The following is a 23,717-nucleotide window of genomic DNA, read 5'->3' as shown; positions in this document are numbered from 1 at the left end:
GGGGATACACTGCTGTTATCCTCCATATCACATTATAGTGACGCCTGAGTATCACAGGCCTATTATGGTAGTGACCTGACATGTTTATGTTACCAACAGTGCCGCATTCTGCCTTGTTTTTTCCTGTATTTTGTTCATGATATGTACATTCCCTGATTGTTGCTTTGTGTGTACTTTCCTTGTATTATGCTGTCACCTATCAATAAACTTTTATGGAACATATAGTGCCAAAAATAAAAAGCGCACAGGTGATCAAATACCACCAAAATAAAGCTCTATTTGTGTGAAAAAAAGGACATACATTTAATTTATATTCCATATTGCATAACTGCGCAGTTGTCAGTTAAACTAGTGCAGCGCTGTATTGTCAAAAAATGGTGTAAATTCCATTATCTCTCCCATAGTTTGTAGACGCAATAACTTTCACACAAAGCAATCAATATACACTTACTGGGATTTCTTTACCAAAAACATGGAGCAGAATACATTTTGGCCTAAATTTATGACTAACTTTGAGCTTACGATATATTTTTTATAGCAAAAGTAAAAAAAAATGTTTTTCTTCAAAATTTTCTGTCTTTTTTTGTTTATTTTATTTTTTTTAACCATTATATAACGTCTTTATAGGCAAATCCAAATTTTGTTACAAGAAACATCCCTCCCTCACATTTTCATTCCATTTTCATTCGTTGACGAAAGTTTGAAGTGATTTTCATTTAGTTTTCGTCACAAAAACATGCCACTGATGAAAGTTCGTCAAAGAAACTAACACTGGTATGTATTTAGCTATTCAGGTTTTGGTGCAACCATTTTTTTTCTGCATGATGGCCAGACAACCAGCATTTGCAGAAAGATGAGGAATAAAAGATATTTTTTTTCTTTCTTTTGACAGCTTCCCTTTATGTTTACCATATCATGTAATTTATATCATAAATTGTTCTACCCATTTATCTGATGAGGTATACACAGTCAAAACATAGACCTGACCTTCCCGTTTTGCAGACGGGACTAATTGTAATCAGTTGTGCAAGACAAAAACATGTAGAACAGTACAGCCATCATACAAAGTAAAACGGTGGAAACCGAGAGGAAAATGGATAAAGTGATGCTAGTGTATGTTGCCTCGTCCTGACTCTCATCAACTTTTTATTGGTAAAGCAGTGTGATGATAGAGATAAGGGTAGGGGAAGCGTTGGGTGCTGTGACGGTCATTGTTTACATAGTTATAAGTAGCGTATGTGCTATGGTCGAAGTTAGTCATATCTGTGTGTAGGTAAATGCTCATTTTGATTGGTAGAGAAGAAATGATACAGGGAAATAATAGGTGTAAAGACAAGAGGTTAGAAAGACCGATAGTAATAGAATGAATTGTCGGGTGAGATGTTGAGGAAGAGAAGAAAAAAAAAAAGGGGGGGGGGAACAGAAGAAGGCATTACATCCTCATGTATTGGCCCAGCCAGACAGGTACTACTAGAGCTTAAAATATGATGTGTGAAGGATCGGTCAGTGGGGTGACGCAGGTATCAAGAACCCCAGACGGCATGTTGAGATATGGATGTACAGACCATCCTTGTGCGTGAGAGAATAGTCTTCGGATATCAGGGTATATCCCTCTACAGCATTGTAGTTAGACATTCAGCCAGAGGGACTTGGTTGATCGCGTACTATTAGATGATAGTTAGGGGTGGATTTGAAATAACTCCAGCATGCCCATGTTTTCCTGAATCTCTCGGGATGTTCCTTAGCTACAGAAATCAGTTCCTCCATTTCCTCAGTTTTGTCAATCCCGGCAAACCATTCTTGTATAGTGGGAACATGTGTTGAGCACCAGTGGACTGGCAATGCTTAACAGCATTTACCATATGCAAGACGAGTGATTTGCGGTATGTCCAAAATGGAAATGCCGTATGATGGAGCAGAAATTGTGCGGGGGAAAGGTCTAGGGTGTACGTGGTAACTTGTGCAATTATAGATTGAACTTTCCCCCAAAAGGGTTGCAACAATGGGCATTCCCACTAAATGTGTAGGAGTGTACCCGTCGTTTGATGGCATCTCCAACACAAATCTGATACGTTGGTGTTGAAGTGGTGAAGCAGTGATGGAACCCTATACCATCTAGAGTACACTTTAAAGTTATTTTCTTGTGTGGAGACACATATAGACCCTTTATGTATGTGTTCATATATGTGATCCCAGTCTTCCGGTGATAGTTGGAGTTGTAGGTCCGTGCTCCAGGCCTTACAAGCTTTCCTCTTGGAGAGGTCACTGGTGTTTTCAAGACAAGAATAAAGTTGGGAAATAATATGTCTCTGGGGTGAGTCCGTTGCAATAAGTTTCTCAAAGGGGGTCAAATGTCTAGTGTATGCTTTTAGATGGGGTGAGCTGTGGACAAAATGGTGGAGTTGTCTATACATCCATTGTGTTAAAATCAATATAGGCCATTTATTCAGAAGGAGATCTCTGGATAAGAGCCTTCCAACTTTAAAGAATTGGTTCAGACTTAAGCCGCCTGTGGGACCAAATCCCGCAAGAAAGGCATGCGACATACCCGGGGGGAAGTCTGGATTCAGTCTGACAGGAGTGAGTGGACCTGGAGTGGATGAGAGTGTTGTATTCTTGCATATCTGGTGGTAGCATGACAAAGTAGGGCCTATAAGAATGTGTTCCTTAAGCTCACATGGAATGTGAGATTTTTGTAGCCAGGGAGAAGTGGCGAGTGGGGTCCCCGAGAAAGCAGCTTCCACTTCAACCCAGGCCTTACGAGCATGGTTCGTAGACCAATCTACTATTCTTGCCATTTGACAAGCTTGGTAATATCGGGAGATGTCAGGTAGCCCTATACCTCCATCCGTTTTAGGCATGGTTAGTTGTTCAAAACCATTTCTAGGGCGTTTATTGCACCATAGAAACGAGGTACATAATGTTTTGTAAGACTTAAAAAAGGAGTTGGGCAATTCAATTGGAATTGTTTGTAGTAGGTATAAAAGTCTTGGAAGCACATTCATCTTGATGATAGCAGCTCTGCCAAACCAAGAGAAAAATGGTTTATCCCATTGTTGCAGATCTTTGGTGATGTTACGTAAAATGGGTAGAAGGTTTTTGGCATAAAGCTCTGTGAGATGGGTAGGCAGGTGAATTCCTAAGTATGTGATGGCATCTGATTGCCACGTGAAGGGAAAATTGGATTTTGCTTGTCTAATTGTATCCTGGGTTAGGGAAATATTAAGTGCCTGGGATTTGTTAAAATTTATTTTAAAATTGGCCAGATACTGAAACAGTTGGAAGTCCTGTAATAGATTAGGTAGTGTAGTATGTGGCTGTGTCAGGAAGAGTAAGATGTCATCAGCGAAGGCAGCTATTTTATGAGTTTTGCAATTGATTGAAATCCCTTTAATATTTTCATTCTGTTTAATGCAATTCAAAAAGGGTTCCAACGTGAGAATAAATAGGAGGGGGAATAGTGGGCAGCCCTGTCTGGTCCCATTTCTTATGGAAAAGGCTTCTGAAAGGAGACCATTGACTCTCACTTTAGCAGTCGGTGCAGTGTACAGTGACATAATAAAGTTTAAAAGACAGGGGAGGGAGCCCAAGGCCAACCAGAACTGCTTCCATGTAGTCCCATGTCAATCTGTCAAAGGCCTTTTCAGTGTCTAAAGAAAGAAAGAAGCCAGATTGTTTCTTCTGTGTTAACCAGTGGTGTATATTGATTGCCCTGATCGTATTGTCTCTAGCCTCTCTACTGGGTACAAACCCCACCTGGTCAGTTGAGATAGTAGAGTCTATGATATGGAGTAAGCGACTGGCCAATATCTTGGCAAAGATCTTAAGATCAACATTCAGTAAGGATATCGGGCGATAGTTTGCTGGTAAAGTCTGGTCTTTATTTTCTTTAGGTATTAGTGTGATATGGGCTTCGGATAGATGACGCATGGACTGTCCTGGGGTGTCTAGTAAGTTGAAGGCTTTTAATAGATGTGCTAGGACGTCAATGAAAGTCTTGTAATAATTAGTCGTAAATCCATCAGGTCCCGGGCTTTTGCCTGGTTTTAATTGTGCAATGGCTTGTTGCAATTCTTCCAGCGTCAAAGCACCATCTAAGTCCTTTGCTTGTGACTGGGAGATGGGTTTAGGGAGGAATTGAGCAAGAAAAGACTGGATAATGGCCGTACATGGCCTGTCATCCCCTGTTGGTTTTGATGGCAAAGGCAGATTATACAGGGATGCATAGTATTTTTCGAATTTGTCAGCTATATCCATGGAGGTGTGAAGTGATTGGCCCTGTTTGGAATGGATGTGAGAGATGGTACAAGAAGCTTTTTTTGATTGCAAGGCCTGGGCTAAGAACCTACCGCTCTTATTTCCATGTTCGTTAAAAAGTTTTTGAGTTAAAATGTAATTACGCTTTGTTTTCTTTTCCACTATATCTCGCAGTTCTTTGCGGGCTAGGTCAAGTTTGTGCACAGAATCGACAGCCTGAGAACGTTTATTTAGAGATTCCAGTTTCCGTACTTTTTAAAGTAAGGAAGTAAAGGACGCTTGAGCCCTACGTTTCCGCGAGGCAGATATGGAAAGCAAGAGTCCACGAATCACACATTTGTGTGCTGCCCATTGAGTGAGGGGAGTCGTTTCCGAGGACGAGTTTTCTTTAAAATAATTGGTTAGAGACTCGTGTATTTGAGTGATAACTGCTAAGTCTGTGAGGAGAAAGGGGTCTAGTCTCCATGTTTTAGAGGTAGGAGGGACATCGTGAAGCTGCAAGGTCATCGTAATGGGATGGTGGTCAGATAGAATCATTGGTTCAATGGAGGCTGACTTCAACGTATGTAAGTCTTTTTGCGACAGAAATAGGTAATCAATTCTGGAGTGACGTTTGTGCGGTGCTGAAAAAAAAGTGTGGTCTTTATCAGAGGGATGTAGTGTACGCCATGTATCATGGAGAAGAAGGTCATTTTGATGAGAAGCCTGTCGAAGTATCTACTAAAAGATTCAGTGCCACGTTAAAATCACCTCCAATACCCGATTGAAATGCTGCTAGCATTTTGGAGATTTTGCAGAAAAAACTCACTTGCGCCGTATTGGGGCTATAAATGTTTGCTAGAGTAAGCAGTTTGTTGTGAAAGGTCCCTTTAAGAAAGAGGAATCTGCCTTCTGGATCCTCAAGAGATTCAGTAATTACGAGCGGAAGTGTTTTGGCTATCAAAATGGACACCCCTTTTGCTTTCACCTCCGCGTTGACTGAATGGTACACTGTGGGATAGTTAGCATTAGCAAACTTGGGGGTGTGGTCAGCACAAAAATGGGTTTCCTGCACGAAAAGCACATCTGCCAGATGTTTCTCCAGGATATTTAAGCCTCTTGCATTAAGAGAGGGCACCGTGAGTGTATGAAGAGTTTGTGCAGGTGTGCGTGTACTGGGCATTGTGGTTGAAGAGGAGAGAAGAAAAAAAAAAACAAAAAACGTTGGGAGTTGGGGGGAAGTTGGGAGGAGGATCGAGGTAGAGAGAAGAGATAGAAATGAAAGAAAGGAAGGAATACAGATGCAGAGAATCAGAGCACAGTGGACGTGAGAAGCAGTAGATATTCACCTCAGAAATCCAAAAATATGATTTTGTGTAATTCCAACGAATGAAACTACTGGGACAAAGTAAGGTACCTCAGGGCAGTCCCACCAAAAACATCAAAGGCCCACCCTGTATCGGGTGAATGGAAGTTATGTATAAGGTAACGTCTAATAAAAGACAGTCATGACACAAGGAGGTAGGTGGATTCCAGTTAATTGTTAAGGAGAAAGGTTCATGTGGAGGCATGAGGGAAAAAGACGTATAAGGTGTGCTAGTTAACCGACCGTGAAAGTTTGTGTGTAGGAATCGAGATTGTCGTGGGTGTAGAGGGGGTATGGTTTGAGGGTCATTGTGAATGTGATCAGTCATATGCAATACTGTCTTGGGGAGGCAATAAGGTGTTACTATGACGCCAAATGTGGCGTAGTTATAGGTATAATACTAGAACATTCCAAGACATGCATTAGATAATAGTAGAGATTATTCCCAATCCGTGTGTGGTCATATGTCATGTAGTGCAGCCAAAGAAGACAGCATGAGAAGGTCTCTTATAACATATCACTGTAGATTGAAAAATCATTAGTTGTACATGAAACCATGGAAATAACAGATGCATAACATTATAATAATCTGAAACATAGGCCAAGAGCCAACCCTCAAGCTAAACTGATGTTTTTATATTCATGAAATAAGAGTAATCTTGATCTCAACCAGGACGTCTAACACTGTACTACAGGCCACCCCTTTATGCATAAATTAAACTCCGGCTACTCACGGATGAGAAAAAACTCCCACTGAAAAAGTAGTTTGTGGCTGAGGCCAGTCAAGAGCGTAGTCTAATATAATCCAAAAACACAGAGTTAGAAACTAACACAACCTCAAAGTACACGGATAGTGTGTATACCATTTCAGTGAAATCTTATTTAGTATACATTATGCCACATCATGTCTAAAGGCAGATAAAGGGTTAGTGTTGTGAAATGAGGTGGAACCTAGATTGCTAGGGTAATTATGCCCACAATTGGGAAAGATGTGAAGGCAGTCAAGCCACATGAAGGGGTGGGTTTGATATGGAATAGATACTGAGAGAAAGGAGAAATGGCAATAGTGCCTTACCCGCAAGTGTACATTTGGGAATGCATGACTCCAGATGTGTACGTGTGCATATGGAGAGACATTACAAGCATTATATGACCTAAAATTTTATAAAGGTAATCAAGACTGTTGACGATAAACATAATGGGTGATATATGTGTTTAGTCGAAGCATAGATCTGTATCAGCAATATCACCGAACTTTAATGTTACAGAACTCACAAATAGGAGGCCCATTCCGGAATAGCTCGTGGATTGAAAACATATCTGACGGGCAACTCAGGAAGGCCACAGTATACCAAATGACAATACACATGAGATCATAATCGTATAACGTGCCCAGGCTAGGGAGATCAAATGCTAAGTATGGTTAGATTCAGTGATTCAGAAATATGCCCGGGAGGATAAGCAGTCTGCGTCACTGGATCCCACAACCATAACATGTTGCTGCCGCAGCCGAGGTCCCCAGCATGGCGTGATAGGTCATCACTGACCAGTCCTATAAACTTCAAAGTTGGTCAGTTTGGGCAACCCCTCAACAGGCACCGCTACCTCGATGTCATTATGGTCTCGATGTCCATGGTCAAAATCGGTGTACACATACATTAAGCAGACATTGTGTAAGCAAGAGAGGACAGTCTGATATAATACACATACCCTAGCGTTATGTCTCCAGGCGGTTGGGAGTCTCTTCACCTATGAAATGGAGCCCAGTGCTGGAACAGAAGCATTAGAAATCATAGCCCCGTTGCGGGAAAAGTCATTAAGTGATTAAACTATAATGCACGGGTGTGGTAAAAGGTGAAAGGAAAAATGTCAGTCGTGACGTGCCTTACGGTGAGCTGGAGAGGTTGGAAGATTGTCCCCACTGTTGAGCCTTCGGCTTGCAGGAGAGGACGAGGTGCGGTGAGACAATCTGCAACGTCTTGTTCCTCCATGATGACCAGCTGTGTGGGCCTCCATCGGTTCTTCTTCTGTGAGGCGGGAGTTGGGAGTCTCCAGACCAATTGGGTATATCCACTCTTGGAATGTCAAGGGCCTCGCAAAACGGTGCTACATCCTCCGGGAACCTCAGAAGCGCCGATCTCCCCATGTGTGTTGCTGAGAGGCCAAATGGGAATCTCCAGCGGTAGGCAATACCCCTTGAACGTAAGAGATCCAATAAAGAACGTAGATCTTTCCTGCGTTGTAAAGTAAGGTGGGATAGATCTTGAAAAAGTTTAATCTCTGCACCATTATATATCATGCGGTTGTGCTCCTGTGCTCTACGTAATATTTCCTCTTTAAGACGGAAATCAACTAAGCAACAAATTATGTCTCCCGGGGGATCAGACTCTCTACCTTTCGGACGCAGCACCCTATGGAGGCATTCAAACTCAATAGGAGATTTTTGCGGTCTTTCTAATAGATCATTGAAAATGGTGAGGAGCGTTTGGGTGAGTTGACCGGATTCGATTGCTTCAGGGACACCTCGTACCCTCAAATTATGACGTTGACCTCTGTTGTCCAGGTCCTCGATGTGGCGATCAAGCTCCCTGAAATGCATGGTATGCGTATCTATCAGCGTGCGGATATCCTGAATGGCAAGGTCTTGTGTGATAACTCTGTCCTCCACCGTTTCAAGCCTTTGGGCTACCACCTGCATTTCGATATGTAAATCTGCTATTGCAGCAGAGAGGGTTTCTGTAATGTCTGGAAGTGTGCTGCGGCGCTGGTGCACGGGAGAAGCAGGAGCGGGGACCTCTACGTGTTCTGGTGTCTGGGACCGGAATAATTCCGGAATGCTACGATTTGTAGGACCGTGTCCCCATCGCGGCGGTGTCTCTCCTAGATTGTATCAATTAAACCACCTCCTTGTGTCAGGGCTCCTGCAACTAGGCCATCATATTCTCTGGGCCTGATCCGGGCCCCACAGTAAATATAAACTTGTACAAACGATCTCTCAGATCGATCAATTAAAGGCCCCAGTGGAGGTCTCGGGTCACATGTGGAGGTCAGCAGGTAGGAATGCTGGCTTCTGATCCCCCTCCACTGAGTGTAACTCAGATGTCCCCACAGGGGATGCAGTGGGCCCCTTCTTTGTCCCCCAGTTGCAGGGATGCCAGGGATGATGGGCTTGTGGGCCTGATATCGCCCTGTAGGGGTGTAGTGAGGCCTGTACTGTGGGAGGTGCCTCTAGGCCTTTATCGCAGGCCGTATCCCCTGGTCAGCGTGGGGGGGTCCGACAGGCCAGAGGGGGGATGATAACTTTTCCAGGAAGGGGGTCTTGATCCACAGGCACCCTCCCCCACCCCAACTCTCACGCACCGACTCCCGCTGGGCTTGGATGTTGGCCGCACCAGCCGCGGTGATTCGCCACCACGGAGGGGGGGCAATAGTCACCCCGCTCACCTCCGCTCGGTGCCCGCCATTGCTGCCGTGCCTCTGACCGGTGTGCCAGAGCCACTGCCGCACGGATGGCGGTAGATTATCCTGGTCCCCTTCGGAGCTCCGGCTCATGCGACTTGTCCCATCGCCATCTTGGACACGCCCCCCCGTCATAAAGCTGTTTTAAGCCCCAGGAAAACCCCTTCACCTCTTCAGCCTGGTCATTCTACTTGACCATGACTGAAATCTTATCCTTCATCAAGTCAGTCAATAGTGCAGCAAAAGTGGTGAAGTTGGGGTACCTTTTTTTTTTTTCAATGATGCCCAGACATGCTAGAACCTGTCTCTGTGATGAGGCACAGCCAAACCTGAATAGCCTCTACCATGTTCACCTAAGGTTCACCAAACCCCTACCCACAATGTACCCCAGGTAACTGGTCTCTTCCATTGGACTAGCACACTTTTCTGAATTAATGGTAAGCATCTCCTTCTGTAGAGAGTCCCACACAGTCTGAACTTGGGGAAGATGGGACTTCCAGTCTGTACTGAAGATAACAATGTTCTCCAAATACACTGAGGTGTATTTCCAATGAGGGTGTAGCGTTTTATCCATCACCCTCTGAAAAGTAGCCGGGGCAGAATGCAATTACTAAAGCAACCCTTAAGGGGTAGTGCTACATATTATTTTTACTGCTGTGAGAAAAATCCTCCCTCTTCTGTACTTTGCTGTCTGCATCAAATATCACGGATCCAGCCTCACCCTGTGTAGGAGGATGTGACCCTCCCAACTGCATTCTTCCCCGAAGTCAGAGACCTTCACTGTCATTTCTCTTCAGTCAACAATGGCATCCGTTGATCTGAGAGTTGAGCTGGAATGTTCTGTCTGTCTAAACATTTATACAGATCCTGTAAACCTGACATGTGGACACATCTTCTGCCGGGTCTGTATTGATCGTGTGCTGGATACACAGGGGGGGTCTGGAGGATATTCCTGTCCTGAATGCAGACAGAAGTTTCCGGATCGGTCTTCTCTGCAAAAGAACATAACACTGAGCAATATAATGGAGAAGTTGCTTTCTGCTCAGCCAGATCAAGAGGAGTCTGGGGTCTTCTGTACTTACTGTGTGGACTCTCCTGTACCTGCTGTTAGATCCTGTCTGCTCTGTGAGGTTTCTCTGTGTGATAAACACCTGAGACTCCACAAAAAGTCCCCACAACACATCTTAACTGACCTCACCTTGTCCATGGAGAGCAGGAAATGCTCCATCCATAATGAAGTCTTGAAGTATTTCTGCACTAAAGATAATATCTGTATCTGTGTGTCCTGCACTGTGGCTGGAGAACATCGAGGACACCAGGTGGAGATGCTGGATGAGGCTTCTGAGAAGAAGAAGGAGACACTGAGGAATGTTCTGCAGAAACTTCTGACAAAGAGAGAGGAGATGGAGGAAAGAGTCCAGAGTCTGCAGGAACACAGGAGGAAAGAAGAAGAAGAAGCAGCTGGTGACACCGAGAGATTCACTGCCCTGTTTAGAGATCTCAGGAGACGTCTGGAAGACCTGGAGAAGAGAATCCTGAGGGAAATCTCCAGGAGGGCAGAGCGGATCTCCATCTTCATCCAGGATCTGGAAATAAAGAAGGAGGAGCTGTCCAGGAAGATGCGTGACATTGAGGAGATGTGTAACATGACGGATCCACTGACTGTCCTACAGGAATCAGACACAGGTGACTTGTGTGATACTGAGGATGGAGATAATGAGGACAGAGAGAGACATGAGGAACTCCTCCATGATGGAGGGGGGGTGGATGTGGCTGGGATATCACACACATTACACACATTATCTGATATAATAACAGGGGTAAATGTATCCTTCTATATACAGGGAGCTGAGGACATATTACTGGATGGAAACACACCTAATAAATATCTACATATATCAGGTGACAGGAAAAGTGTATCCTGGTCAGATAGAAAACAGAATCATCCAGAAACACCAGAGAGATTTCAGGATTGTCCTCAGGTGTTGAGCAGTCGGAGTTTCTCCTCAGGGAGACATTACTGGGAAGTGGATGTCGGGGGGTCAGATAGATGGATAGTCGGGATGTGTTACCCCAGTATAGGCAGGGGAGGATGGCAGTCACTGATTGGATGTAATGACAAGTCCTGGGGTTTGTACAAGAATGGTGATAATTATGTGGTGATACATGACATTAATAGGATCCTCTTACCCTCCAATATCTCCAGTACCAGAGTCAGGATATATCTGGATTATGAGGCCGGGCAGATCTCCTTTTATGATCTGTGTGACCCGATCCGACACCTCCACACCTTCACCACCACCTTCACTGAGCCCCTCCATGCCGGGATAGGTGTATGGAGAGGTTGTATAAAGATCTGTGGGGGGAATCAGGAGATGTGAGAACTCCGCCCAGAGATTGGTGATGTCACAGGGAGGAGAGATGTGATTTGGTGGAATGTTCAGCCAATGAGATAAAGCAGTGGGTGGGGCCTCAGTTGGTGTCCTTCAGGCTTTTCTACTATAAATAATAATAAGTGAGATTTCTCCCTCTGTCGCTGATCACTGTGATTGGGTAGAATATCGGTCCAACTAATGGGCTGACATGTTCCTATTGGCCAGTGAGGAGGGATGTGCTATCTATCTATCTATCTATCTATCTATCTATCTATCTATCTATCTATCTATTATCTATCTATCTATCTATCTATCTATCTATCTATCTATCTATTATCTATCTATCTATTATCTATCTATCATCTATCTATCTATCTATCTATCTATCTATCTATCTATTATCTATCTATTATCTATCTATCTATTATCTATCTATCTATTATCTATCTATTATCTATCTATCTATCTATCTATCTATCTATCTATTATCTATCTATCTATCTATCTATCTATCTATCTATCTATCTATCATCTATTATCTATCTATCTATCTATCTATCTATCTATCTATCTATCTATCTATTATCTATCTATCTATCTATCTATCTATCTATCTATTATCTATTATCTATCTATCTATCTATCTATCTATCTATCTATCTATCTATCTATCTATCTATCTATCTATTATCTATCTATCTATCTATTATCTATCTATCTATTATCTATCTATCTATCTATCTATCTATCTATCTATCTATCTATCTATCTATCTATCTATCTATCTATCTATTATCTATCTATCTATCTATTATCTATCTATCTATCTATTATCTATCTATCTATCTATCTATCTATCTATCTATCTATCTATCTATTATCTATCTATCTATCTATTATCTATCTATCTATCTATCTATCTATCTATCTATCTATCTATCTATCATCTATCTATCTCTCCATCCATGCCATGACAATCTGACATATTACTTTCTCTGTAATTATGACACAGAAAATTATCAGATATGACTTCAGCAATCTTCCTCCTCCTGCCCCCTCCCCCTCCTCTCTGCTCCTCCCCCAAATGCAGTCACTCTGTGCAGTCTCCTCTCCCCTCGTTCCTCCCTCCTATTCCATACAATCTATACTAAGAAATGATCAAACTTGCTGCCATGACCTTTTTCTTAGTTGTGGTTGGGGTGGGGGAGGGGTTAGAGCCACGGTCAGATTTTTATATATCGGTTCTTTTGAAGATTTCCTGTCTGGTTAAATGTTGTCAGCAGGACAGGAAGTGTGTCCTGACAATGGGAACATTCTACAGAGACACGTCATACATGAGGCTGGTAATATGGAGAGTACAGGGGAAGCCAAAGAGGGTGAGACTGGAGAACACGCTGACAGCGATCTACATCACAGTGCTGCTAACAGTCACACCGTCTGATTGGCTGCTTCGGGTCTCACACTCTGCTCTGTGCTGAATAAGATGAGATGTATTAAGGGAAAAGGAGAATGAGGGGTTAATGTGTTCCTTCATCTTTATGGAATCCTCCAATGAAAGACGAAGGCCAAATATATCATATTCCCTGGGGCCCAAATATATCACATTGTCTGGGGGACAGAAAAATGTCACATTGCCAAGGGCTCAAAATATGTCCCAATCCCTGGAGCCCATAAATGTCACATGGCCAGGAGGCCTCAAATATCTTATAAGGTTCAGGGTTGGTAGAAGAGACTCCGGCCGGTAGAAGTGTGTCATGCATATATTGCACTTGATGCGTTTCGAGACCAACGGTAATCTCTTCCTCAGAAGTGCTCAAGAAGGCATGAGGCATGATCCTATGTGGGGTCAGCGAGCAAGCGTCTTGTTGCTGGTGCATTTGGGCGGGGCCCCTTCAGGAGGCATTTGGGCGGCATCTGTCCTCTGCTGGTTTTTCTTTTTCTTTCATCTTTTGTTCTATCATTCCTGCCAGAGATATATGGGGAGTCCTTGGCTGTGCTCATGGAAAATAGGTTTTTCATTCCTTGGCGGTTCTTACCCCGCATGGGATCATACGTCATGCCTTCATGAGCACTTCTGAGGAAGAAATTACCATTGGTCTCCACTTCTATATTGGAAATACCATCTTTGATGACAGTGCCGTAATTTGTATGGTAGCTTCATGTTTGTTTTTTAAGATTGTAAAAATAAAACTGCATATCTTTTAGGAAAATTTTTTCAACTGTTCAAGTTTATCGTATAAGAGAATTGTGCTGTTCCACCAAAAAGAGGACTTCCCCCTTTGAACAGTGTGTGCTGGGAGAAGATCACATTGTAGTATATTGTGTGTAATATATATGTATATGTATTGAAGACATTGAAACACATACTGTTCATTCTTGGATAGGCCAGTGATAAGACCACTTTACACACCAAAAGGACTCCTTACTATGTTAATGTATGCAGGAGGTAATTACCTTACCTTTGTTGTGTTGAGTTAACCTGTTTTTGGGTAAATATATGGAGAGTCAGGGGAAGTTTCTAGGTCTAGACACATGAGATCAAACATGCTACTAAAAGTGGCTAATCAGAGTGCGTGCCATTGTACTGAATGGGGAAAATGTGTATATTAACACAGGATACAGAACATAGGTGAGGATAAGTGGGATAGAGCACAGTTGAGGATAAGTGGGATAGAGTACAGGTCAAGATATGGGTGACAAAACACAGGTGACAGGACAGCTATAGATCATAACTCCCATTATTGCATGCATGAAAGCGACCTCGGTGCATATTATAGATCGGACATATGATGGACGGTGTCGGATCTCTATGCTTGATATGAAGGATCTTGAATGAGACTCTGAGGGGTGTTGTTCGTTGTAACTAGAGATGAGCGAATCGAACCAGGCGAACCGGAATTCGAGTCGAATTTCAGGAAATATTCGATTCGCGACGAAACCGAAATTTTGCCTACTTCGGGTGCGCGAATCGAACATTTCCCGATCAGCCGGCAAAAGTGTCCCTGCAGTGAGCTCCGCTATTTCTGACAGTTCTCTGACAGAAGGAACACATGTTTAGCGGTTGAAACATTGTATCTATTAGTTTCCATTTAGGATACAGATGTTTCAACCACTGTACATGTGAAGAAGCTGTGAGAGAACTGTCAGAAATAGAGGAACTCTGCACATACACTTTTTGCCGGCTTGGAATTATTCTTCTTTTCATCCTACTTCTTCTTCTTGTTCTTCTTCTTCTTCTTCTTCATCCTCATCCACTTCTTCTGAGGATGAGGATGAGGATGAAGAAGAAGAAGTAGGATGAAAAGAAGAATAATTCCAAGCCGGCAAAAAGTGTATGTGCAGAGTTCCTCTATTCTGCAGATACACTTAGAGGAGCTCTGCAGATACACTTAGAGGAGCTCTGCACATACACTTTTTGCCTGTTTGGAATTAATCTTATTTTCATCCTACTTCTTCTTCTTCTTCTTCTTCTTCTTTATCCTCATCCTCAGAAGAAGAAGAGGATGAGGATGAAGAAGAAGAAGAAGAAGAAGAAGAAGAAGTAGGATGAAAATAAGAATAATTCCAAGCCGGCAAAAAGTGTATGTGCAGAGCTCCTCTAAGTGTATCTGTAGAGCTCCTCTAAGTGTATCTGCAGAATAGAGGAACTCTGCACATACACTTTTTGCCGGAAACCGCTGTATGGAGTGAATGTCCCAGAACTGTCATAAATAGTCTATTTCTGACAGTTCTGGGACATTCACTCCATACAGCTGTTTCAACCGCTGTATGGAGGGAATGTCATAGAACTGTCAGAAATAGACTATTAATGACAGTTCTGGGACTGTCCTTCCATACAGCGGTTGAAACATTGTATCTATTTTTTTCCATAAATGACATTCTGCAAATACACTTAGAGGAGCGCTGCAGATACACTTTTTGCCGGCTTGGAATTAATCTTATTTTCATCCTACTTCTTCTTCTTCATCCTCATCCTCATAAGAAGAAAAAGAAGAAGTAGGATGAAAATAAGAATAATTCCAAGCCGGCAAAAAGTGTATCTGCAGCGCTCCTCTAAGTGTATCTGCAGAATGTCATTTATGGAAAAAAATAGATACAATGTTTAAACCGCTGTATGGAGTGAATGTCCCAGAACTGTCATAAATAGTCTATTTCTGACAGTTCTGGGACATTCACTCCATACAGCTGTTTCAACCGCTGTATGGAGGGAATGTCATAGAACTGTCAGAAATAGACTATTAATGACAGTTCTGGGACTGTCCTTCCATACAGCGGTTGAAACATTGTATGTATTTGTTTCCATAAATAGATCCATTTATGGAAACAAATACATACAATGTTTCAACCGCTGTATGGAAGGACAGTCCCAGAACTGTCATTAGTAGTCTATTTCTGACAGTTCCATGACATTCCCTCCATACAGCGGTTGAAACAGCTGTATGGAGTGAATGTCCCAGAACTGTCAGAAATAGACTATTTATGACAGTTCTGGGACAATCACTCCATACAGCTGTTTCAACCGCTGTATGGAGGGAATGTCATGGAACTGTCAGAAATAGACTATTAATGACAGTTCTGGGACTGTCCTTCCATACAGCGGTTGAAACATTGTATGTATTTGTTTCCATAAATGGATCCATTTATGGAAACAAATACATACAATGTTTCAACCGCTGTATGGAAGGACAGTCCCAGAACTGTCATTAGTAGTCTATTTCTGACAGTTCCATGACATTCCCTCCATACAGCGGTTGAAACAGCTGTATGGAGTGAATGTCCCAGAACTGTCATAAATAGACTATTTATGACAGTTCTGGGACAATCACTCCATACAGCTGTTTCAACCGCTGTATGGAGGGAATGTCATGGAACTGTCAGAAATAGACTATTAATGACAGTTCTGGGACTGTCCTTCCATACAGCGGTTGAAACATTGTATGTATTTGTTTCCATAAATGGATCCATTTATGGAAACAAATACATACAATGTTTCAACCGCTGTATGGAAGGACAGTCCCAGAACTGTCATTAGTAGTCTATTTCTGACAGTTCCATGACATTCCCTCCATACAGCGGTTGAAACAGCTGTATGGAGTGAATGTCCCAGAACTGTCAGAAATAGACTATTTATGACAGTTCTGGGACATTCACTCCATACAGCGGTTGAAACATTGTATCTATTTTTTTCCATAAATGACATTCTGCAGATACACTTAGAGGAGCGCTGCAGATACACTTTTTGCCGGCTTGGAATTATTCTTATTTTCATCCTACTTCTTCTTTTTCTTCTTATGAGGATGAGGATGAAGAAGAAGAAGTAGGATGAAAATAAGATTAATTCCAAGCCGGCAAAAAGTGTATCTGCAGCGCTCCTCTAAGTGTATTTGCAGAATGTCATTTATGGAAAAAAAATAGATACAATGTTTCAACCGCTGTATGGAGTGAATGTCCCAGAACTGTCAGAAATAGACAGAAATAGACAGAACTGTCCTTCTTCTCATCCTTCTCCTTCTTCTCATCCTTCTTCTCATCCTTCTTCTCATCCTTCTCCTTCTTCTCATCCTTCTCCTTCTTCTCACCCTTCTCCTTCTCCTTCTTCTCATCCTTCTCCTTCTCATCCTTCTTCTCATCCTTCTCCTTCTTCTCATCCTTCTCCTTCTCCTTCTTCTCATCCTTCTCCTTCTCCTTCTTCTCATCCTTCTCCTTCTTCTCATCCTTCTCCTTCTCCATCTTCTCATCCTTCTCCTTTTCCTTCTTCTCATCCTTCTCCTTATCCTTCTCCTTCTTCTCATCCTTCTCCTTCTTCTCATCCTTCTCCTTCTCCTTCTTCTCATCCTTCTCCTTCTTCTCATCCTTCTCCTTCTTCTCATCCTTCTCCTTCTTCTCATCCTTCTCCTTCTCCTCATCCTTCTCCTTCTTCTCATCCTTCTCCTTCTCCTTCTTCTCATCCTTCTCCTTCTCCTTCTTCTCATCCTTCTCCTTCTTCATCTTCTCATCCTTCTCCTTCTCCTTCTTCTCATCCTTCTCCTTCTTCTCATCCTTCTCCTTCTCCTTCTTCTCATCCTTCTCCTTCTTCTCATCCTTCTCCTTCTCCTCAACCTTCTCCTTCTCCTTCTTCTCATCCTTCTCCTTCTCCTTCTTCTCATCCTTCTCCTTCTTCTCATCCTTCTCCTTCTCCTCATCCTTCTCCTTCTTCTCATCCTTCTCCTTCTCCTTCTTCTCATCCTTCTCCTTCTCCTTCTTCTCATCCTTCTCCTTCTCCTTCTTCTCATCCTTCTCCTTCTCCATCTTCTCATCCTTCTCCTTTTCCTTCTTCTCATCCTTCTCCTTCTGCTTCTCCTTCTCCTTCTTCTCATCCTTCTCCTTCTTCTCATCCTTCTCCTTCTTCTCATCCTTCTCATCCTTCTTCTCATCCTTCTCCTTCTTCTCATCCTTCTCCTTCTTCTCATCCTTCTCCTTCTTCTCATCCTTCTCCTTCTTCTCATCCTTCTTCTCATCCTTCTCCTTCTTCTCATCCTTCTCCTTTTCCTTCTTCTCATCCTTCTCCTTCTTCTCATCCTTCTTCTCCTCATCCTTCTCCTTCTCCTTCTTCTCATCCTTCTCCTTCTCCTTCTTCTCATCCTTCTCCTTCTCATCCTTCTCCTTCTCCTTCTTCTCATCCTTCTCCTTCTCCTTCTTCTCATCCTTCTCCTTCTTCTCATCCTTCTCCTTCTCCTTCTCCTTCTCTTTCCTCATCTCCAAGGGCATTTAAATTAAAGGTACAGTGTTCTGCACTAATTTAAAGGCTCTCTGAAGCCTAGAAACCCTTTTTATAAGTCATCTTCGTAGCGAAGAAATTCGCATCGAATCGAATTTCACACTGGAATTCGCCGAATCAGCCGAATCGAATTCTTGAGAAATTCGCTCATCTCTAGTTGTAACTAGAGATGAGCGAATTTCTCAAAAATTCGATTCGGCTGATTCGGCGAATTCCAGTGTGAAATTCGATTCGATGCGAATTTCTTCGCTACGAAGATGACTTATAAAAAGGGTTTCTAGGCTTCAGAGAGCCTTTAAATTAGTGCAGAACACTGTACCTTTAATTTAAATGCCCTTGGAGATGAGGAAAGAGAAGGAGAAGGATGAGAAGAAGGAGAAGGATGAGAAGAAGGAGAAGGAGAAGGATGAGAAGAAGGAGAAGGAGAAGGATGAGAAGAAGGAGAAGGAGAAGGATGAGAAGAAGGAGAAGGAGAAGGATGAGAAGAAGGAGAAGGAGAAGGATGAGGAGAAGAAGGATGAGAAGAAGGAGAAGGAGAAGGATGAGAAGATGGAGAAGGATGAGAAGAAAGAGAAGGATGAGAAGATGGAGAAGGAGAAGGATGAGAAGAAGGAGAAGGATGAGAAGAAGGAGAAGGAGAAGGATGAGAAGAAGGAGAAGGATGAGGAGAAGAAGGATGAGAAGAAGGAGAAGGATGAGAAGAAGGATGAGAAGAAGGAGAAGGATGAGAAGAAGGAGAAGGATGAGAAGAAGGAGAAGGAGAAGGATGAGAAGAAGGAGAAGGATGAGAAGAAGGATGAGAAGAAGGATGAGAAGAAGGAGAAGGAGAAGGATGAGAAGAAGGAGAAGGATGAGAAGAAGGAGAAGGATGAGAAGATGGAGAAGGAGAAGGATGAGAAGAAGGAGAAGGATGAGAAGAAGGAGAAGGAGAAGGATGAGAAGAAGGAGAAGGAGAAGGATGAGAAGAAGGAGAAGGATGAGAAGAAGGAGAAGGAGAAGGATGAGAAGAAGGAGAAGGATGAGAAGAAGGAGAAGGATGAGAAGAAGAATGAGAAGAAGGATGAGAAGAAGGATGAGAAGAAGGAGAAGGATGAGAAGAAGGACAGTTCTGTGACAGTTTATGTCTATTTCTGACAGTTCTGGGACATTAACTCCATACAGCTGTTTCAACCGCTGTATGGAGGGAATGTCATGGAACTGTCAGAAATAGACTACTAATGACAGTTCTGGGACTGTCCTTCCATACAGCGGTTGAAACATTGTATGTATTTGTTTCCATAAATGGATCCATTTATGGAAACAAATAGATACAATGTTTCAACCGCTGTATGGAAGGACAGTCCCAGAACTGTCATTAATAGTCTATTTCTGACAGTTCTATGACATTCCCTCCATACAGCGGTTGAAACAGCTGTATGGAGTGAATGTCCCAGAACTGTCAGAAATAGACTATTTATGACAGTTCTGGGACATTCACTCCATACAGCGGTTTCCGGCAAAAAGTGTATGTGCAGAGTTCCTCTATTCTGCAGATACACTTAGAGGAGCTCTGCAGATACACTTAGAGGAGCTCTGCACATACACTTTTTGCCGGCTTGGAATTATTCTTATTTTCATCCTACTTCTTCTTCTTCTTCTTCTTCATCCTCATCCTGATCCTCTTCTTCTTCTGAGGATGAGGATGAAGAAGAAGAAGAAGAAGTAGGATGAAAATAAGATTAATTCCAAGCCGGCAAAAAGTGCATGTGCAGAGCTCCTCTAAGTGTATCTGCAGAGCTCCTCTAAGTGTATCTGCAGAATAGAGGAACTCTGCACATACACTTTTTGCCGGCTTGCAATTATTCTTATTTTCATCCTACTTCTTCTTCTTCTTCTTCTTCTTCTTCTTCTTCTTCATCCTCTTCTTCTTCTTCTGAGGATGAGGATAAAGAAGAAGAAGAAGAAGAAGTAGGATGAAAATAAGATTAATTCCAAACAGGCAAAAAGTGTATGTGCAGAGCTCCTCTAAGTGTATCTGCAGAGCTCCTCTAAGTGTATCTGCAGAATAGAGGAACTCTGCACATACACTTTTTGCCGGCTTGGAATTATTCTTCTTTTCATCCTACTTCTTCTTCTTCTTCTTCATCCTCATCCTCATCCTCAAAAGAAGAGGATGAGGATGAGGATGAAGAAGAAGAAGAAGAAGTAGGATGAAAAGAAGAATAATTCCAAGCCGGCAAAAAGTGTATGTGCAGAGTTCCTCTATTTCTGACAGTTCTCTCACAGCTTCTTCACATGTACAGCGGTTGAAACATCTGTATCCTAAATGGAAACTAATAGATACAATGTTTCAACCGCTAAACATGTGTTCCTTCTGTCAGAGAACTGTCAGAAATAGCGGAGCTCACTGCAGGGACGCTTTTTCCGGCTGATCGGGAAATATTCGATTCGCGCACCCGAAGTAGGCAAAATTTCGGTTTCGCCGCGAATCGAATATTTCCTGAAATTCGACTCGAATTCCGGTTCGCCTGGTTCGATTTGCTCATCTCTAGTTGTAACATTTACAAGTATTCAGCTGGATTTCTGTCATCTGTAACAAATATCTTTATCTGAATAAATGCATCTCTCTGGAAAAGGACTATTGGTTGCTGCAGGAAAAGTACATTTATGTATACACTGGTCATATGTCCTCCATTATTGATATAAGACAATAGATTTGTCTTATGAACTGTTTCTGTGTGGACTTCATATATGAGAAGACAACACACATGACCCCTCATACCAAGGGCACTGGGGACTTGGGGTGTCAGGGTTTGATGGAGCAACAAAATATCGGGGACCAGCAAAGGAGATTATAGGGGTTTAGGGGGCCTCCAAGAGACCCAGTCACTTTACCCTGAATGGACAATGTGGGTTGTGTGATAGATATTTTGGACCTACAGTCATTTTTAACATTATTGTGAACTTCTGATAGGGATCTAAGTTTCAATTCCTGCAACTTATTTACCGTCTGTTGCATCACCTCAACACCCTCCTTTTGAAGCTTTCCTGTAGAGGTTTATGGCAGTATGGCCACCTGGCTGAATAAGCCCTGGAGTCATCATTTCTGACACCTCCTAGGATGTATTGTCATAGCTCTTCAAAGTAGGTATGCTTTTTTGGACTTTGTCCTATCATAAATTCCATCTGATGAGCTACAGTTGGCCAGTATCTTTCACAAGTCACAGAGCACCCCTTTGAACAGAAATGGCAAAATATTGGAACTTATTGAAGGGTGTGCCTTTACTTGGAATGGAGGGGGAGGGGGTATAAAAGTAAGCCATTTCTCAATGTCTGCCCTTTTTGGAGCACAGGCGCCAGGACAGCAGGATATCTGCATAATGTATCACCATTGTTCTATGTTTCTCTCCTCTAACTTTCTTCCCTATAGTCATCTCTCTATACTGGTAATATACTGTATGTTGTACTGTAACATCAATTTTTTATGTAGTATCATATCTTTTGTATTTCAGTATTTTTGATTCAATTAATAACTACTTTTTTTCTGTGTAAATAAATTAGATTTTTCTTTTCTTTTTATTCATTTTATTCTTTTTATTCAGCACACTGGTTATTGGTTATTGATAATCTATACGTGACAAAAAGCAACAAGGCCTGATTCTGATGTGGGCAAAAGGTGTTAATCACGTATTACATTTATAATCTTAGATAGAACCAAGGGAATAAGTCAGGTAGCAAAGTTTCCCCGTGGCGAGGAAGTCTGACTGTTTGGGTGATTGCAGGGGCGGACTGACAACTCATGACTGAAAGGATCTAGATAACCTCCATTTTGTTAATGTACGTCATTTTAAGTATTAAGTTAGCTTTTTGCAGATATATTAAAAGCTTAATGAAACTGTTTTAGTTGTTCAAGAATGTATCAACAGAAGCTAACATGACCCTGACAATGTCTTTGTCTGGTTGTTTCTCAGAAAGCTAGCCAAAACAATTTGTACCAAGAAATGTATATGTCATGTTTCATGTAGTCAGCTCATGATGGAAACTTACAAGTTACAGTTTTAGAACTCGCTCCCCCCTCCCTTACTATTTCTGTATTCTATATAATCTTAGTAATGTCTAATAAACTTTGAACATCTCTGAACATAAGCTGCCGTTATTTCCGTGTTCAAGGGGTGTTCCCAGAATTCTGCTGATAAACCAGGAATCTTTCCACAGACCGGGGGTCTCTGAGGGATAAGAAAATCATCCTTTCAGCTGGGGGCTCGTCCGGGATGACCACCCACCTCACTTGGTAAGTAAACCTTTTGTCTTTTTATGACTAAAAGCTCTTTCTTGCCCTGTGTTGAGGGAAGGTCTTGAATCATTCTGTATTGTCTATATAGACCCATGATAACCTGTAGCTGCTTTTGGTAAGCAGACTTAACTCTTCGGTAGAGTTACAAATTAGTGCACTATATACATATAAAAAAGAGTGTTTTTTGGTAAAACACAGATTGTTCTCTGGTAGAACACACTGTTTTTTGGTAAAACAGTGAAGAGATAACTTTTGGGAAGTTATCAAAAGGTTAATAAGTCTGTGGAGCAGATTCTGGTTTATCTGTCTTTTGACTTTTCTTTCTGTCGCATAGAAGTATAAGATAATTTGTTGTGTGGAACAAAATAAGATTTTAAGCTACAATTGTCTTATCCACTGTCTAAATATGGGTCAAGGAGGTAGTTACCCACCAGGTCCCCCAGAAAAGGGAGAAAATTGTAAGGATTATGTGGGACAGACTACTATTTAATAAATCCCTGGGTGGATTGTATGGCAGGTTGGACAGAAGCTATGGGAAGTACAGACCCATTCCAGAGAGAGGGAGAGATTTTATGGGAATTTTAGGGATTTCTCTGAGAGTAACATCAGAAGGAGGTATTGTTGCCAGATCCTCCAAAGTACCCATTATACCCACCTATTTCAATGATGAGAGTCATCCCTCACACATTACACCCCCTCCTGATACACATCCAGTTTGGACCACAAATTCTATGGATGTACACCGTACACAGTCATTCTCAAGGAAGGGGCATTGCCCTACAAACAGGCAATACAAATTAATGCCAGAAAAGGAGGAAGGGATTGCTCCTCTAGTGGAAAGATTTTTAGAGACAGGTATTTTAGAAGAAATTGTTTCTCCTTACAACACACCTATTAATCCTGTAAAGAAGCCAGATGGCTCTTACAGGTTTGTACAAGATCTGAGGGCCATAAATAATTTGGTGGTTCCAATAGCCCCAATAGTGCCTGATGTACCATTACTCCTCACCTCCATTCCGTCCCATGCAGAATATTTTACAGTGATTGATTTAACTAATGCATTTTTTTCAGTTCCTGTGGACCACCAGACGAGGGCGCTATTTGTATTTATATTCTGAAAATCGCCAGATGAGCTGGTGTAGAATGCCCAGGGTTTTGTAGATTCGCCTGCAGTCTACTCACTTGCCCTCCAGACCACACTGAGGTCCTGGACCCCTCCCAATGGTTCGGTCCTCATTATATATGTGGATG

General features: G+C 42.2%; 2 protein-coding genes across 2 annotated transcripts in view; both read left to right on the top strand.

The window, feature by feature from the left end:
• Positions 1-23,717, top strand: part of LOC149462960 (NACHT, LRR and PYD domains-containing protein 6-like) — a 580,167-nt gene that overhangs the window by 501,065 nt on the left and 55,385 nt on the right. The window lies entirely within an intron of this gene.
• LOC149462961 (E3 ubiquitin-protein ligase TRIM21-like) lies at positions 9,859-11,749 on the top strand. Its single transcript, XM_089676108.1, has one exon. The coding sequence runs from the start codon at positions 9,865-9,867 to the stop codon at positions 11,440-11,442; it is 1,578 nt and encodes a 525-aa protein (XP_089532234.1). The 5' UTR covers positions 9,859-9,864; the 3' UTR covers positions 11,443-11,749.

This window comes from Staurois parvus, unplaced genomic scaffold (genome assembly GCF_062004578.1).
Source record: "Staurois parvus isolate SC_StPar_1 unplaced genomic scaffold, SC_StPar_1.0 ptg000164l, whole genome shotgun sequence".
Lineage (NCBI taxonomy): Eukaryota > Metazoa > Chordata > Amphibia > Anura > Ranidae > Staurois > Staurois parvus.
The sequence above is the reverse complement of the archived record's forward strand: the minus strand, read 5'-3'. Positions and strand labels throughout refer to the sequence as shown.

Coding starts and splice junctions, on each gene's coding strand:
- LOC149462961 (XM_089676108.1), top strand. CDS start 9,865: ATGGCATCCGTTGATCTGAGAGTTGAGCTGGAATGTTCTGTCTGTCTA.